The 17810-nt window shown below is 35.8% G+C and overlaps 1 protein-coding gene and 1 long non-coding RNA gene across 3 annotated transcripts; one reads left to right on the plus strand and one right to left on the minus strand.

The window, feature by feature from the left end:
* The first annotated feature begins 454 nt into the window (after nt 1-454).
* On the plus strand, nt 455-14880 carry LOC131035945 (sporulation-specific protein 15). 2 transcript variants are annotated; one of them, XM_057967726.2, is made up of 5 exons: nt 455-743; nt 2007-7468; nt 7544-7806; nt 13932-13973; nt 14091-14880. In XM_057967726.2, exons 1-5 carry the CDS (start codon nt 704-706, stop codon nt 14296-14298), a joined length of 6015 nt encoding a protein of 2004 aa, XP_057823709.2. In that variant the 5' UTR covers nt 455-703; the 3' UTR covers nt 14299-14880. The 2 variants fall into 2 exon arrangements, with proteins under 2 accessions (XP_057823709.2, XP_057823708.2); XM_057967725.2 differs by having other exon boundaries at nt 456-743; nt 2007-7806.
* LOC131874620 (uncharacterized) lies at nt 9537-14094 on the minus strand. Its single transcript, XR_009372009.1, has 2 exons — nt 13981-14094; nt 9537-11031 (listed from the first exon to the last, which is right to left on the minus strand). It is a non-coding gene; the product is annotated as an uncharacterized LOC131874620 (long non-coding RNA).
* Nucleotides 14881-17810: the final 2930 nt, after the last annotated feature.

Consider the following 17810-nt stretch of genomic DNA (forward strand, 5'->3'; position numbering starts at 1 on the left):
ACCATTTTGATCCTCTAGAGGAGAAAAACTGTTCTTCCATTGCCCGAGATGCCTCCCAAACCCGGGTAGAAGTCGTTGGGGTTTCACATAAGAGATTCTGCCTTTCGCAGATGTATTCGCAGTTTTCATCTTTTGCAGTTCCATAAAATTTTAATATTATTAAAATAATTTAATATTTAAAATGAGTAAATGATTTATTAAAACTGTAAATAAAAAAGATTTTAAGTACATAGATAAAAAATCACTAGAAAATAATTTAATTTTCATAAAATTTTGTCCTAATTAATATAATAATTCACTATGTAAGATGAATAAATAATTTATTAAAATTTTAAATAAAAAATATCTTAAACACATCCTAAAAATCACGATTATATTTATCTCTAGTCTCGAAATAAACTTTTTAACGGGAGCGGAAATTTGGATTGCAGAATTTGAATAGAAAAAGGCGCGCGCGTAACCTTTTTACTCTTATTTGTCATTTCCTTCACTTTTTTCCGAAATCTCCATTATCATGGCTGTATACCTGCGAACCCAATTGTGCGGACCAGCCGGAAGCAGTGTAACTAAAGACATTTCTTGATTTATATCAGGAACACAAATTAATTTTCCTCATTACTTTTATTCTGTAAACCATATCGAACCCTATTTTGACCTTCCATAAATCCCTTTGAAAATTCCGGAGGACGCCTCTACTCCAGCAATGAAGGGTGCGCAGAGCTTCATCGGTACGCCTTCAAATGGTAAGCACACCAACAATATATCATATTTATTGAAGGTTTTCTGGACGAATTACACGGAATCTTTCTATGCCGAAAAGTAGTCTAGAAGTTGACCCAACATTGATGAACACAGTTAGTTATTTCTAGTGAAATGTTTTGCAAATGTGCGACATGATCCTTTTTCATATTGTAGCGGATCGTTTGCAGTGTATCAAATTGCAATGTTTTTCCGGAATCGGTTGTTTTTTGATTAGGTTCCAACCTGCATAGATGAGCCCATAAGAACTTTGTACCAAACGATCAGTTAAAAAATACACACGAGATTTAAATTTTCCATGATAGGTTTTTATTTTGGGGCTTAGAATTAAATGGACTGTGATGGTTTTGGAGTTAACTGGAGTTCGATCTGTGTTTGGATCTTAATATTCTGTGATCAGGGCTTCCTGTTTAGATCTTAATCCTCTGTCATTAGGTCTATATGTATATATATTTTGACGATGGATCACTGAATGTTATGTAAAACATTATGAAAAAAATAAATATAATAATGTTAAATATTGAATATTGTCATCTTCATGGACTCTACAAAATTCATCTGTTTATTGTAACAAAAGTATTGGACTGGAAATATATCACATCTCTAAATATCAAGCTAAGAATTTTATTTGGTTATTTCGACTGTGATTGGTGTTATATATTTGTTAATTTGGCTTTGCTTTGCAAGGGTTCCCCCATTTTCTCTGCATAAATTTTGTCATTGCTCGTATACTGGCTTTTGAGTTAGCAACTTCACCAATCATCAGAGTGTTCACTCATTTTCTCTGGATAAACTTTGTTATTACCTGCACACTGCCTTTTGAGTAAGCAACTTCACTAATCCTCATGGAGACTACTTTTACTAAGGAATCAGATACCAATAAAAAATAAACAATTACACCTCATAGTTCCAGAAAAAGGGTGAAAAGGCATTGCACCTCCATATATCAAATCAGACAAGTTTATCTTTTTAATTACTATGGTTGGGGTATTGTTCTTGTTATTCCAGCTGTCCATGGGATTTTACTTTTGTTATTTAGGCTTAGATTCGGGGTTTTTAATTTTACTGGATATAACTACATTTGACTGACCTTCCTCATTCGTTATCACGGAAACTGCATTTAGTGAGGAATTGGAAATTAACATAAGAATGTAATTTTACAGTTGCAATATTAGTATTTTTTATTTTTTCTATGATTTGTGTTTAATTTTTTATTATATTCATTGTGGATGAATTGAATTGTGAAGCTCGGGATAAAGAAGTGGAGGAACTTCACAGGGAGTTAGATGAAACAAAGTTTGCAAAGGAGAGACTTGAGACTGAGCTGCGTTCATTCCGTGAAACATCTGAGAATCGAAAGAGGGCCTTAGATGATGCTCTTTGTAAGCTTCAGGAGAAAAAGCAGCAGGTGGAGAAGCAGACCCAGGAGCTGAATAAAAGGGCTGAGGATATGGATAATGCAAATCGAAAATGTGAGGAAATCAAGGCCATATTGATGCAGAAAGAGTCTGCTCTTAGAGGCTTGAATTGTTCTCATGAGCAGCTGAGGGTTCAGTTCAATGAAACACAGAAGAGTATGGAGAATGAGATCAGGGAATTGTCAAGGGCACTTGATGATGCAAACAGTAAATGTGAAGAACGGGAGAGGGATACGAAGAAACATATAGGAGAAATTGAGAATTTGAGGTTTGTGATTTCTAACCTGCAGAAAAAATGCAGCACTACTGAGGCAATATCAGAGGAGAAGACAAACAGAATGCGACAGATGGAATCTGAGCTTGAGTTGAAGGGAGCAACACTTGCAGTGATATCCGAGAACAAATCACATCACGATATTCTGAAGATGAAGCTAACTGAATGTGAAAGAAACCTTCAACAGGAAAGTGCAAAGAGAGCTTTGGCTCAGCAGGAGTTAGAAGAACTTAAGAGTAGAGATATGCACTTGTTGAATGTGGAAAAACAGCATAACACTGTACAGGAGCAGCTGAAATGGAGAAAGGAACAGTTTGGGCTTCTAGAAGAGGCTTATAAGAAGTTGCAGAAGCAATTTCAGGACAGTAAATATGAGTGGGAAAAGGAGAAAGCAGCAATGCTTAGTGAAATTTCAACTTTGCAGAACAATCTGGACACCCAGTCTAGAATGTCCAAGGATCTTCACTCACAGTTACAGAGGTGCAATCAAGCATTGGCACATGAAGAGAGCCGAAGGAAAGTATTGGAAATCCAAATGGAAGAATCTCGGCATGGGTTTGAGAAGGTGACTGCTGAATTTGATGAAGCTAGGTCAGTTATTGAAAGTATGACCGAAAAACATGGTAGCCAAGTAGGGAAAATGAAAGATTCTTTGGATTTCAAGGAGAGACAGATTCGAGAAATGGAAGTACAGCAGACACTCATAAAGCAAGAGAATCAGGAGCTGAGAAACATGCTCGAGGAGTTCCAGGCATCAAGGTCTGGCAGCGAAGATGTCCATAGTTCTCTTGAGAGCTTGAAGATGAAGTTTACAGCTATGGAAGATGCTTACAATGATTATCGTGAAACGATGAAGATTAAAGAGTATCAATGGGAAAAGGAAAGAAATGATATGGTGAAAACATTGAATGATTGTCAAACAGAACTCCAGTTGAAGGGTGTACAGGTACGTGAACTAGAAAGCCAGCTGGAAGGGGCCCGTGAATCTGCAGAGAGGCTAACATGCCAGAAAGCTGAACTATCACAACAGTTATTGAAGTCAGAATCGCAATACCAGGAAGCTCAATCCAAAATGAGTGCTGAAAATTTCAATTTGGAGTCATCATATAAGAGGAACAATGAAGAACTTGCTTGCTTGAAGGAACAGTTGGAGGCAAAACAAAAAGCATTTGAGCAAATCCAACAAGAACTAACACAACATCAAATAATAATTGAGTCAATGTCAGCCAAATGCGAGTCTTTGGAAGCTCTTGAAAAACAGTGCTCAGCCATGCAAGAACAACTCAAAGGTAAACAAGAACAAGTTCAGAGTCTCGTGAAATCACATTCTATTCTTCAGGATGAGATCCGTCAGAAAGAACAGTCCCACATTGAAGAAGTCCAAAGAGTCAGAGAGACTTTGGAGGAAGCAAGAGCATGCCTTCGTGCAAAAGAGCAGGTAGAAAATGAGAATGAGAATGAGCTCAGAAGGTTGAAAGAAACAATCGAGAGAATTCAGGCTAGCCATCTAGCTTCAGAAATTAAGGCTGCAGAATATGAGCATCAATTGCAAGCGTTGCAACAAGAGATATTGGCAGCTAGACATGCTTTGACTCTTTCAGAAGAGAAAAATAAGACTGACAAAGAGTCTTTGCTTGATGCCATAATGGCCAGAGACAGAAAGATAGGAGATCTGAACAATCAATTGGTGTATTTGGATCAAAGCTTGAACGAATTCAGCCAGAAAGAGGAGACATGGGTTCAATTGGAATCACAGTACAAACAATTATCAGATCTAAGAATTAGAGAGCTTGAGTCTTTGAGTGTTGCTAACGCAAAGCTTGAGTCCATTTCAAAAGAATTATTAGATAAAGAGGAAGAAAGAGATATGCTTCAGAAATGCCTTGAAAGTAAAGAAGCTGATCTGGGAAAATTAAAGAAGGAAATTGAATTACTTATTGAAGAGAAGAGTGCTATCATTGATTCCATCAGAGTGCAGGAAGGAAAGTATAAGAAACTTGCTGAGGAGAATGAGCAAATTAAATTGTCATTGCAAGAGGCCTATATTAAACTGGAAGATAGGTATTCAGAATTGACTGATCGAGATAGTAATATAGGTGAGTTGCAAAAAAAGTTACAACATGGTGATAGGCGTTGCCAAGAACTATCAGAAGCCGTAAACAAAATCCAATGTCTGGAGGGTTTGCTTGAAGAAGCTAGGTCATGTCTTCAGGACAAGGAAAACAAGATATCCGAGTTTGAGATTTCAGCTGAACAGTTTAGAAATGAAGTCTTAGTTGCTAAACTACAACTGGCTGAAAAGGAAAAAGATGAAGCAATACTGCAAGAGAAACTCAGAGATGCATTTAACGAAGCAAGATCAAAGGAGGATCAACTTCTGGAAATGGATTCTAAGTTGAATAGCATGTCGAAGGAAAGTGAAGAGAAGCAAGCTGAAATTCTCTGTCTCAAGGATGAAATAAAGGAAATGGAGAAGAGGTTATGTGAATCAAAAGAAACACAAGCAGACATGGAAGCTCAGCTGAAATCTGTTAGTGCTGTTATTGAAAAAAAAGAGGCAGCTCTTAAAGCTGTTGAATCCGAAGTCAAAAGGGAAACAAATAGTCTTGAAGACACAAAAGAAGTCATTGAACAGCTTAAAGTTCAGTTGTGTAATGAAGAAAAGGCTTCTTTTGACAGGCAGGCTGAGATTAAATATCTTTACAAGGAATTAGAGAGAAAAAAAATAGAAGAGAGACGGGCATTAGAAAATTTAAAAGAAGTGCAGGACAGTTTAGAGCATTTGGAGCAGGACTCTAAATCTCAAATTAGCAAGTTGGAGGGGTCCATCACTGAATTGCAGTCCGAATTGGCAGCAACTCGTATAAAGATGGAAGACATTGACAAGGCCTTAAATGGTGCAAATAAGGAACTAGCTTTATGCAATGAAAAATGCACTACTTTGGAAGAAATGTTGAGTATCAAGGATGAGACTTTGTGGGCAAAAGAAAAAGAGATATCTTCTTTACAAACAGACATTACACAACAAGCTGAGATAATTGGACAAGCGCAATTGGATATGCAGTTTGTACAGGATCGACTACAAGGTGAAATTGAGAATCGGGAGAACTTGGAGAAAACTGTTTCTCTTTATGTGATTCAGGTTGCAGAGCTACATGAATGCAAACAAGAGATAGAGAACAAGTTGAACAGCATCAAGCAGGATTATGAAGCTGCCTTAAAAACTGTTGGTGACTGTGATGTAAGTATTTCATGTCTGGAGGAAGATTTGAGGGTTTCTAAAGGCCAGTTAGAGAAGTTTAATGTTGTGTGTGGAAATCATGAACAACTTATTGGTGAGCTTTTGCAAAAGATAAATCTTTCTAAATGTAGAATCGAGGCATTTGAAAAACAGGCTTTCAGATTTCAAGGAGCTCTGGAAGGGGCAGTAGACAATCTAAAAGAGGAAATCAATGAAGTCTCATTTCTGTCTCATTCATTTGATGAACTTAAATCTCAGTTAGCAGAGATTAAGATGGATACAATATCTAGTTTAGAGCAGGGTATGCGTTATGCTGCAGAGTTCAGGGATGTTATCAATGTTCTTGACAATTTCCAGGTTCATTTGGATACATTGCAAAAGAGAGAAAGTGATATGGCATCTAGGCTACTAAGCTTAGAAGAGTTGCTAGAAGACAGTAAGTCTGTGTCCACTATCCTAGCCAAACAGATTGACCTGCTTGCCAACACTGTGAATGATTCAGACTCTCAGCTGCTAGAATGGAAAGACAAAGCTTTTAATTCTGCCAAAGATGCTGCGCATATACAGTTGGAACTTGAGAATGCAAACCAAGTCATCTCTGATTTGCAAAGGCAGCTTGGTGAATGCAAGTCAACACAAGATGGCTTTAAAGAGCTATGTTCTGAGATAGAGGTCCATGAAAATAGAGAAAACTGTATGCAAAGTCCCAATTTCTTGCTGGATGAGCAAATCTGGAATTCTCTTTCAGACTTGAGTGATGAAATGGACAAATTCTCCCAATTTTATAGCTCTATGAGGGAGCAAGATGGAGAAGTTGAGAAACTTAGAAGGGAATTCCTTCTTAATTTCAGAGAACTAAAAGCTATATTGTCTTCTGTTAAAGATCAACTGAAGGGTTTCGAAAATTTGAAGAACCAATTCCAACTATGTGATATGAAGCTTCAAGCCAAGGAAGGTCAGTTATCAATATTACAGTCTGATATGAATAAAGAAAGGGAGAAGGCCAATCATTATGCAAAGTCAATGGAGAAGGTAGAAATAGACCTGGCAAATTGGAAAGACAAAGTTGATATTGTTGATTTTCAGAACAAAACCCTTCAATCAGATGTTGAACTTTTGAAAAGATCACTGGATGAGAGTAGGAAACAAAAGGAAGAAGTGATGGAAAGGGAAAGTCAGTTGCAAGATGAAATAACTGCAATGCACGAGTCTCTTAAAAATGTAAGCAGTGATTTTGTTGAAGGAACAGAGAAAGCTAAATCTCTGCTATATTCCATTAAGAGCATGGAAGAAGAGAGAAAAGAATTGTTGGAGCAGATTAGATCTATCTCTGAAGAAAACAAAATTACAAAACTTGAGCTTGAAGCTGCTAAGATGGAACTTTCTGAGTTAACCCTGCATGATTGTGGTGGAGACAAAGATATCAGAAATCTGAAATTAACCAGGGACTTATCTGCAGCACATGGAGAAATCCAATTGAGGAAGGATTTTGTACAGAAGTTGCTTTGTCAGCTACAAAATGTGGAAATGCAAGACATGAGTCACCAAGTACATTTGCAAGCAACGCTGGAAAAGATAATAAAGAACTGGGATATGGAAGATACCATTGTCTATCCTGTGGATGATTCTAAAACTGAGGGAGGTGTAAGGGATGTCATGGACGATAATAAGATTGCTCATGCATCTCAGTTACCATCTGATAAAATAATTGAAAGTAAAGATGAATATGCGACAGGAGGAATTGAGGTTCAGCATGTAACAGAGACCAAAAAAGAGGTATCTTTGATAAGCAAAGACATAATAATGCCAAATCATAACTTAAGGTCATATGATGATAGAAACCATCTGCAGGTATGTGATATATGGCAAAGGATACATGGTGAGCAAGCTGAGGTGAAAGTGCAAGTGCTAATGAAGGAACTTGAGACTGCATTGATGACATTGGCTGGACAGAATGCTGCAATACAAAATCTCAATAAAGAAGTTGAGAATATGCAGGTTTTGGTTAAAAGGCATGAAGAAAGATCTACCCTGTTAGAACAGTATAAAGATTTAAGTACAGTAGATCCGGAGCGATATTTTCACTATAACGAGCTATGTGATTCCCTCATCAGGTATTGTGACAACTTATACTGTTGTTTAAGACCATGTTTTGTAATTCACATACACGAGTGAAAATTGGGAAAATAATTGATTTCTCTCAGGATTGTTTCCCTTTACTGTTAGTGAAATAGGTTCCATTTGTATGCTAGGCATGCTGCTGAATACAATGCCAATTACTGTTTGTAATAAACTGTTTTTCAAGATTTTGTTTAGTTCTGCAAGTAAAGGTCATGGCCTGCAGTAGCCACCAGTTCTTCTTCAGAAAAAATATAGAGGGCAACTAGTTATAAAGTTAGAAGAACAGCAATAAAGATCTTCAAGTACTAATTCTGTTAGCGCAACTGCCCTGTCTTTTGGCCAACATGGGTAAGATGTCAAGCATACTTATGCCTAAGCCTTAGAAGATGAACCTGAACATCAAAATCCTATGTTTCTACAGACTTAATTGTTGATGAACCCGAACGGTCATCTTAGAAGACAAACTGAAAAGTTATTTGGAGATTGATAAATTTGCCTTTGTGATCATTGAATGAATACATTTTTCTGGGTTTCTATCAATTTAATTTTCTAATTCATATTTTAGTCCAAATTCCTGGCCTGCCAATAGTGTAGAGCTTAGGCACTAGTTTTCATTTGCACAAAACTTGTTCTTGGTTCAATATTGTGTTTGTCTACACTTGTTTTGACAGACTCTTTGTAAGAGACCTGACTTAGGTTATGAACATAACCTTAAACTTATGGAATTCAGATGCTTCGATAATAATGCAATACAGAACACATAATTTCTGGAAACTACTGCCGTTTTACTTATAAAGATAATTAATACAATTCTGAGTCAAATGATCAGAATTAGAGTTACAGGCGATCAGAAAACCCTATGAAACTGAGCTCAGAAAACACAGTAAAGGCACAAAACAATTAGTAATGACAGCCACCTGAAAGTAGCAGCCCGATTGTCAACCCTAATCTGATTAGCTGACAAGTCTAATGTACAAGCCAGCTGAGTAGTGAGGTGGTTTGGATATGCAGTACAGTCCTTTGTGGTTCCCTAGTGTTGAATAGGAGTGTGACTTGCCCGAGGGCCTGGAGTTGTTGCTACGCTGCAGGTTTGTCTATTTAGCACCTTTAACCCTGTAACAATCCTGAGTGACTGTCCCTATACTTGAATTTTGATGACCCAAGTGTCTTGAATTTGCTGTCAGGTAAACTCCAACTGATGATAATCAGAAAATAAACATGTCTCTGGCTAATTAAAGACATTAAGTTTCCACAATCCATGAAACACAATCCATGAAATTGGACTAAGTTGCAATTTCTAGTTCGGGTTCTAAGATCTGGTTTGCTCTTTTGGGTTTTTTCTTGGGGTGGAGGGGTTTGGGTTCGTTAGATAAAAACCATGTAAAATTCATATATATATATATATATATATACATATATTTGTCGTTCTATATAAATATATATATTGGCACGTGAAATGCTTTTGACCTGGAGCTATGAACCGGTAAGGTCACAAATGGGGGCATCTCATCCCCATTTAACAATGCTGAGGCTCAAACCTGCGAGCAAATTGGATCAGCGAAGGCACTAGCCTGCAATCAAAATGGCCCAGCAGGGGTTTGATTCTTGGTAGTCACAACAACAACACCACTTAACAAACACACTATGGGAAGAACACAAATATATATTATATTTTAATATATATATGTATTATTAAACTTTTCAATTAATAAACCCTTGCTTCTTGAAAAAAGTGTATAATAATTAATAATAACAGTAGAACTTGCATATAATACAATGGCAAAAGCAATTGATGTGGTGTATGAGGAGGAGCCACAACTTTGTTGATTGCCAAGTGCCAACCGTCATCACTGCTGATTGGAACCTGCAGCGAACCCAGAGCTGCACTGGGACCAGACCCAGACCCTGCTCAAACCCGGACCCACATTTGGGCTCTTGATGCTGTACCCGATAACATAGAAATTAGAACAATTGCTTTTGGATTAGATTGTGTGCTAGTTTTTGCATCAACGTTTCCAGTCACACTCCAGGATCCATCATCAGGATTCAAGACGATTGAGATCTCTGGCTGATTTGCTTATCCTCAGGTTGGATGATAGCCCTCAATTCAGATTCTCTGTCCTCAACAGTTTGCAGCCTTAGTGTTTATCCCACACATGCAGAGTAAAAAACAAACAACAAACAATTCTTCAGATCTTGAGAGTAGGTCGCTGTATGCTGCCAGGAAATGAGGGAATTCTGCCCTCGAAGTGTTACACTAGCAAGAATGGATCAATTCTGCAGGTTGTCACACTTCTGAGTGCCTGGAGTTATTGAATCAGCAATAAATTCTCAGTGCTCGCAGTTGGAAGTGCCCAGATGGGTGAAAATGGCGGACAACAGCCTGTAAAAACACTAATACAAACCTTGAAGATTAGCAGCTGTCTCTAGAATGGATCTAGTTTATGCTAGTGCTGGAAATAGGATAATAAATTGCACTGTAGATAGGAAAATTGATCAGAAAATCCTACAGTTTGGTGTGTTAACTTTTTTGAGCAACTGGGATTTTTGTTCTAGCACTCACACGCAGCATTTCTCCCGAATTCTCATCAAATTCACTGTCCGTCAGAATGAACCTTAGGAGTTGCTCACATACTTGTCCAATTTGAAACCAAAAGAGGCTGACCAGCACTGAAATTGAACTCATCTTGGTGCTGACCTGTATAGGGAAAGTTCTCGAATTTTATATTTTTATAATTTTTGTTTTTTAAAATTAGTAATATTAATATTTATTTTATTATAATTATAATATTATATTATTAGTTAGTGTTTAAAAACACTATTATTATATTAGAAAAATCATTTTATATTTCCTGAACAGAGTGGGCATGGCACCCTTGTCCTATAAATTCCAATTTTGTTATCCACCCATCCCATTTGTGCTCCGGTTCAAAATGCTGTTCAGTCTTCTATTTTATGAGTGATTTTCTCCATAGTTAATGTATGCAAAACACTGTGAGCAGAGCAGTAGACAAAAGTGACAGCATCAACATTGGCAACATCACATCTGAATGTCAAGAAGTAGTTTTAATGCGACAACATTTGGCAGATCCTACTTATGGCTCCCTGGCCCTGTTCCACATGGTTCTCCCATACCTTTTTGTTTGATCTTCCCAGGTCACTGTTGGCAGCATACTGTTTGTAGCTCATGCTCTTTTTTTGCAATTTTTTTGCCAACTCTGTTTCCAGCAAAGATGTAAATATATTAATCGGCAATTAATCTTTTGGCCGAAATTTAAAAAAAAATCAAGAATCAGCAATAAATCGGCAAATTTATCGAACATTTGAAAGTATATAATTTCTTAAAATATTCTTGCTACATCTTCTTATCTAATGTTTTAATGGTTGTGTTTGACGTTGTTGCCCAATAAAGAACCAATTTTGAAAACTCAAGCCTTCACATTGTTTTAAAAAAACAAAATCTCAATCACCAATACTAATACTTAGTATAGGAAGTAGGAATAGATTCATATGTGTTGTTCATGTCAAACTCTGCAAACCAAGAAACCTAAATTTTAAATCTGCCATTTCACGTCAAACTCTCCCAACTGTCAAACTTAGGAAGTTTGACTTTGGAACGCTGGGGTGTTGTTGTAGTCTGCGACTCTGCAGATTCGCAAACGACAGAAATCGAAATCGAAATCGTGGCATATTTTTTCCTCCCACGTGCCTACACTGAACGTCAAAACAAAATAAACTATCATGCGACCTTTTTAAGGTTCTTTAAAAAAACTGAAATTACTATTCCAAACATGATTTTCTGGCATTTACTTGCGATTTTTCCTGATTTTTCGCTGAAAAACATGTGATTTTCCCATAAAAATCGTTCCCAATTTTTTCTAAGATTAAATCATTTGGGTTTTCTGCCCCTGATAAATCGCAATTCATACAATTTTTTGGCGATTTTTTCATCCTTGGTTTCCAGTGCCATAGTCTTGCATGTTGTCCAAGTTTCAAACAATTTTCTATTTGGGAGTTTTAGTTGTATAATTTTTTAAGTGGGAGTAACTTCACTTGAAATTGAGGTTTGTAAAAATATTATTTGAACATAGGGTGTTTTATCTTTATGCTGAAGGTTTTACCTCTATGAGAAAGGGCAGGTGAAGTTATTGGATCAAGAGCTTAGAAGTGGTAATAGAGGTTGCAAGACCATACAAACAATCTTGGTTGTTGATCTGTTCGATGTAATGTTTTATTGTTAATATGCCAAGAAAAATGAATTGCGTTGCCAACAAACTACATAGTTGTCCTGGGAAATTGTTGGTATGTTGATAAAAATAAATAGGATGTGGTCAAACAGATGTCTTTATGGTGTCACGCCTTGCCACTTGACTACCATGATGTACCCTTGCATCATGACATGTCTTCGAGTTAAAAAAATAATTATGTCTAATGTGGAAATAAACAAACAAGCATTGCAGTTGATACCCGTAATTGAAGAGTAGTTGAGAATGAATTTTGAAGAGGCAAAGAATATTGAGATCACCATCATTTTGCAGTGATGAAGATTCGAGGAAGGAAATGCTTGTTTGGAGATGCTAAAATTGGAGTCCCCACATAGCCTAGTGACTACAAGATATAATCATAATGATAATTGAAGAACTCGTAAAGAAACTTGTGGATTGCATTGTATGGTTCATTGTTGAAGCTCTTCAAAATGTAATTTTCACAAAAGTTCAAGACACCAAGAAAAAAGATGGTAGCCAATCTTCAGTAATCACAATTAGTTTACATCAAGATATCAAACGGAAGGAGCATTCTTTAATGTTTTGATTTCTGTCACCATGTTTGAGCTGCAGTCAACGAGGGAGAAGTATTTTTGAACGAAGGAAAAACAATTCAAAAATAACACACGCAATCAATGTTTATTTACCTCTAACATTCTTAAGTGTTTGATTGTGCAGTCTATTTCACTTTTACTCCTCATTTTAGAATGGATCATGTGAACTGAAATGTTTCCTTTTCTTGTTTTTTTCTTTTTTAAGTTCTTGGTTTTTCAATTTATCTCAATTATTTTCATCCTCATGATGAATTGATGAATTACAGAGTGTAATGCAAAATATTGATTCAAACCAGAAACATTCAAACCAAATGATATTAATGGTGCATGCTTCTGGATTCGATTATCCAGAAGCATACACCATTAATCGAATGGATTGTGGAAATCTGCTGATGTTGATTAATTTATCATTTAGTAGGAATTCACCCATATTTTATGGCTTCGAATTTTTATTTAATTTCTTTTCATAGAAACAAACCCTTGACGTATTTCATGTCGTTCTGCATCGAAATCAAGTCAGTAATGAAATGCACATTAGCTGAGGCCCAGCAACATGTCCATTGAGAGGTTCACCAATGCCCAATTTAAATTATATGATCCCTTCCTGAAAGGAATGTACTATAGGATTCTCTAAAGCACACGCGATGTCCATGCACGATTGTTTTCTGAAACTTCAGCAAATGTGGTGTATTTGCGTTGTCCTCAAATTAAGTTGTCAGAAAAGAAAAGAAACGCAAATACTATGCAAAGCAGGCTGCCAGGGGATAGCATTCTTACTAGTGTGCTTCAAGTTTATAGTGGGTAAATTAATGTTATCCACCCCCAGCATCTTGGCTCAATGTAATTATTCGGTCCTGATAAATTCTAGATTTAGATGAGAAAAGAACACTCGTTGTTTTGAGAAAGTGGTATGTTGTTCGTCACTGGAATTAAAATTAGGCAATAAAGCTCCAGAAAAGTTTCATGTAGTTCTCTTGGTCTTCATTAGATATTTTGCTAATTGTCCTGCCTTTTCATAAAGATATGTTACAGAGTCCTGTTGGAAGTACGAGCAATAGAGGAATTTTCTTTGCCTTGGTATTATTTCTGTTATCTTCTACTAGTTAAACTACTTTACAAGCTTTTCAGTATAATTTTTCTATGGTTCTCTTCCCTGGTTGTTGCCTAACAAATCAAATAAAAAACTAAAAAGAGAGATTAAATCAAGAGCTGAAGCAAAAATAGTTAAGCACGATAGGATATTGGAGTGAAATTTGTGTCGTTTCTGATCTAGTTAATGCTCCTCTTTTTTGTTTGCAGAGATCAATTAAGGCTGAAGAAGAAACTGGAAATGGCAGAAAGGTAGTACCTGGGGAAGTGCCTCTGTTTTTATCAGGGCGATGCACCATACTTTTTAATTAGTTCTGTACGTTGACTTTAAACGGGCAGCGTTGTAATTATATGATCTTTGTAATGCAGGAAGAACCAGGTGCTTGTGGACCAGATTGAAGAATTCCGGCAATCGACTCAGGCAAGGGTTTCTCTGGACGGGAGCAAGAAAGATAGAGCACTTAATGAAAAACAAGTTGAAAACATGCTTTACACAGCCAAGCCAAGGTTGCAGACTGATGTAGGTAGTGGGCATGGAAGTGCAGAGAGGTCACCACTGCATGTGCTCAACTACTAAGCGTCGGAACTCTCTCTCCCCTAGGTTCTATTGCACATTAGCTCATGAATTAAGATTTTGGGAGTTTTAGCAGTTTTATTTTCAAGTTGATAGTAAAATGTCGTGAGCTACGTCAAATAGCAGCAGCACAGATGCTTCTTGGCTGAAAAATCCACACCAAAGGAAGATGGTGGTTGCACACACCATCGTCTCCACACCAAAGAAAGATGGTGGTTGCACATACCATCGTCTGAATTGAAACTAAAACCTCATTAGTTCTTACAGTGTGGATGCGAAGGGGTTGTGCAATGGTAGTGAAATTACTTCAACTGTTATATCATTTCAAGCAGTGTTGGTGCAATATACTGTTTTAGGCGTTTACATGAATTGCATTATGTAGAGTTTTGGAATTAATACATGGTGACACGTTTACAGGAATGGCATTGTGTAGAGATTTGGATTTTATACATGGTGACACGTTTACAGGAATGGCATTGTGTAGAGATTTGGATTTTATACATGGTGACACGTTTACAGGAATGGCATTGTGTAGAGTTATGGAATTAATATATGGTGACTATGCTATTTATGAATTGTATAGAATACTTCTCGAGTTGTATAAAACAACTTTGACAGAATTTTTCTCCAGCGTTCAGTAATATTTATATATTTATTTTTTGTTCTTCTGTAACACAGAACTCAGAATTAAATGCACCACTTTTTTGGGATTCTATGCGTGGATATCTTGTTTGACTGCAAAGAACTGAAAGCGATTGTTGTTTTTGCATATGAGCATATATTAAGTTTAAAAAAAGAAATCCAAGATAAACACTCTAATGGTTATAACCTATGTTCTACCAAGCATTAAGAAAAGGGGGCATTGCAGGCTCTCACTTAAGCGATGACAATTAAAAAAGGGGAAGTTCAAAACAATAGAAGAGTTTAAATATTTAAATGGTTAAGTGATTATCATATTTATTATATAATTATATTATGAAATAATTTGAAATTTTATGATTTTATTATAAATTGATCAAATTTTAATGTGTAATTAATACTGAATGAGTTTTCACTATTAATTTATATATGTAATAAGATAAAAAAGTTGAAAGATTATAAATTTAAAATTTGAAAATGTAAATTAAAATTATTGTCGCTGTCTTTGTTCTATTTTTGCCTAAATTACAATTAGGATTAGAATTTGTGTTATTGTCAATATGAAGGATTATATCATTTAATGGAACCACCACTAAACCCTCATGTGTCTCATCAATTTGCTTGTCACTTTTGGATCAACATCTTACCATAAAGTTGGAGTTTGTTGATCTTAAAGTTGTAGGGCACAATGTATGACTACTAACTTCTCCACTTGTGAAGAGGAAAGCCTCTTCCTCTTGGTAGAATGGATGAAGTTCCATGTGGACTAATACAAAATTACCAACTTGTGAAAGGCGGTGGATAAAAAGCATTCTCAATTCCAATGCTTCTTTGCCATGTTGAGTTAATGTAGAAATGGTTATGTAGTCGATAGAATGGCCTTGATGTGATATTTTTTATTTATTTATTAATTAAATTGAAAATCATGAGGCAATTGTTTTTGATTTTCAATTTACTTAATAAATGATAGTAAAAAGTCAAGTTGGGTCCATTTTTGTCGATTGCATAGCCATTTCTAGTTAATGTAGCTCCATCTTTTTGTCACCTCTAATTGGTTGAACATTGGTTTGTGAAAGTTGATAAAGGCAATTCATTGTGTTCAAAGTAAAATGCCTCTACAAAACTATTTATCATTCAAAGGGTGTTCATTAGCCCTTCACCTCTCTATCACCAAGAGACACTCTTCCATTCCTTAGTACATACTATTTGAGATTTAGAGCATGGACTAACATATGATGTCAAATGAGGATTCCTATTATGAATTGCTTACTTAATTTGCACATACATCTTGTCAAATGTTTTGTAAAACTTTCTAAACTAAGAGAGTTTCCATCAACATATCTAATGACTCACAAAAGCGAGATGGAGGGGTGAGTGTATTTACAAACAAAATTTTCCAAAACAAACAAGATTATTAGACTCAAATGAAAAAGTGAATGCTAATACAAAAAATATAAATAATATACTAGTTACAAACATCAATAAATTAATTCCAATGATTGAACAATAAAATTTGAATTCTTTTATCTCATAATCGACCACCAATCATCATCAAATCTTTTGTTTCTTTTTCTCATAGTTGTGTATGCATTTGGCCATCTACCCCACTATAGATTCAACTGTCAATAATTGTATAGGCTTTGCATCTGAAACATCCTTTAAAATGAAATAAAATAGTTGCCATATCTAGTTTTTGTGAATTTGAAGAATAAAAGTCTTTAAGATTGTAAGTGAGGTGTGATGGTTGCAAATGAACGCTTACATGTCTCTCATTTTTGCCATCACTATCTTCACCCAATCTATCTTTTCCATGTCTTTCAATTTCTTGTTAATCTTATATACACCCATTCTTAAGCATTATTTAATCCCATCTACAATCATTCATGAAAATTAGTTATAACCTTCATGTATTCATTTTTAACACAAGTTTAAATACACAATTTGAATGATACCTTGAGTGAATTATGATTTGAAGAAAAAAATCCAAAACTTTCAAAATTCAAAATTTAAATTTAAACCCTTTTAATTTTGGACCAATATTCCCTCATGATTGTTAATTATTATGTGCTAGCACAAACACTTTTCTTGCCACTTTTAGAGTTGTATTTACTAAGTAGTCCTGGATATCATTGAAATATCCAAGGAATCGAGAATCTATGATATTGAAATATTACCTCTTGCACTCGTAAAGGGGCATCAAAGTATTATCATGTAATGAATACATTAAATATGTACTCCTATCTTTCTTAGAGAGGATGACCTTATTTGGGCTATGAACAATAAAGCTTGCTTCACAGTCAATTTTGCTACTAGGGGGATCAAAACCAAACTTTGAACTATAATCTAGAACCAAAAGTTGAATTTGAAAGTTAATTTCTCTAGTGCATTGTTGCACACAAGAAAATCCTAACTCAAGACAATCTCCAAAAGAGAGGTCTTATCTTCTCCAATAGATGTATTCTTTACTACGAGAGGAGGAAATAATGACCCACTTATTTTTTCACCGTGAATTTGCTAAAGTTGTTTGAGAAAAGTTTCTGCAAAAATTTGAATTGTGTTGGTTTATAAATAAGAACATGTTCTCATTTATTGATGGTAGACACCCCTCTTTTTCCCATCCTTTCATGAAGGAACTTTGGGCTTAAAACCTCCTATTTTCAATTTGGTGCCTTTAGAAAGAATTAAATAACCACACCTTTGGGGATTTTGCAAAGAAGGTTGAGGATGTCTTCTTTGCCTTCTCCAGAATTTTCATTGAGAATGTCTCCATTTGCAATGTGAAAGTCCTTGAGACCCCCACTTTCTCCCTTGATTTCTCTATTACTAAAAATTATAACATTACTATAGACATCAATAAGGTTGATATAACTAAAAGG

Source organism: Cryptomeria japonica, chromosome 3, assembly GCF_030272615.1.
Source record: "Cryptomeria japonica chromosome 3, Sugi_1.0, whole genome shotgun sequence".
Lineage (NCBI taxonomy): Eukaryota > Viridiplantae > Streptophyta > Pinopsida > Cupressales > Cupressaceae > Cryptomeria > Cryptomeria japonica.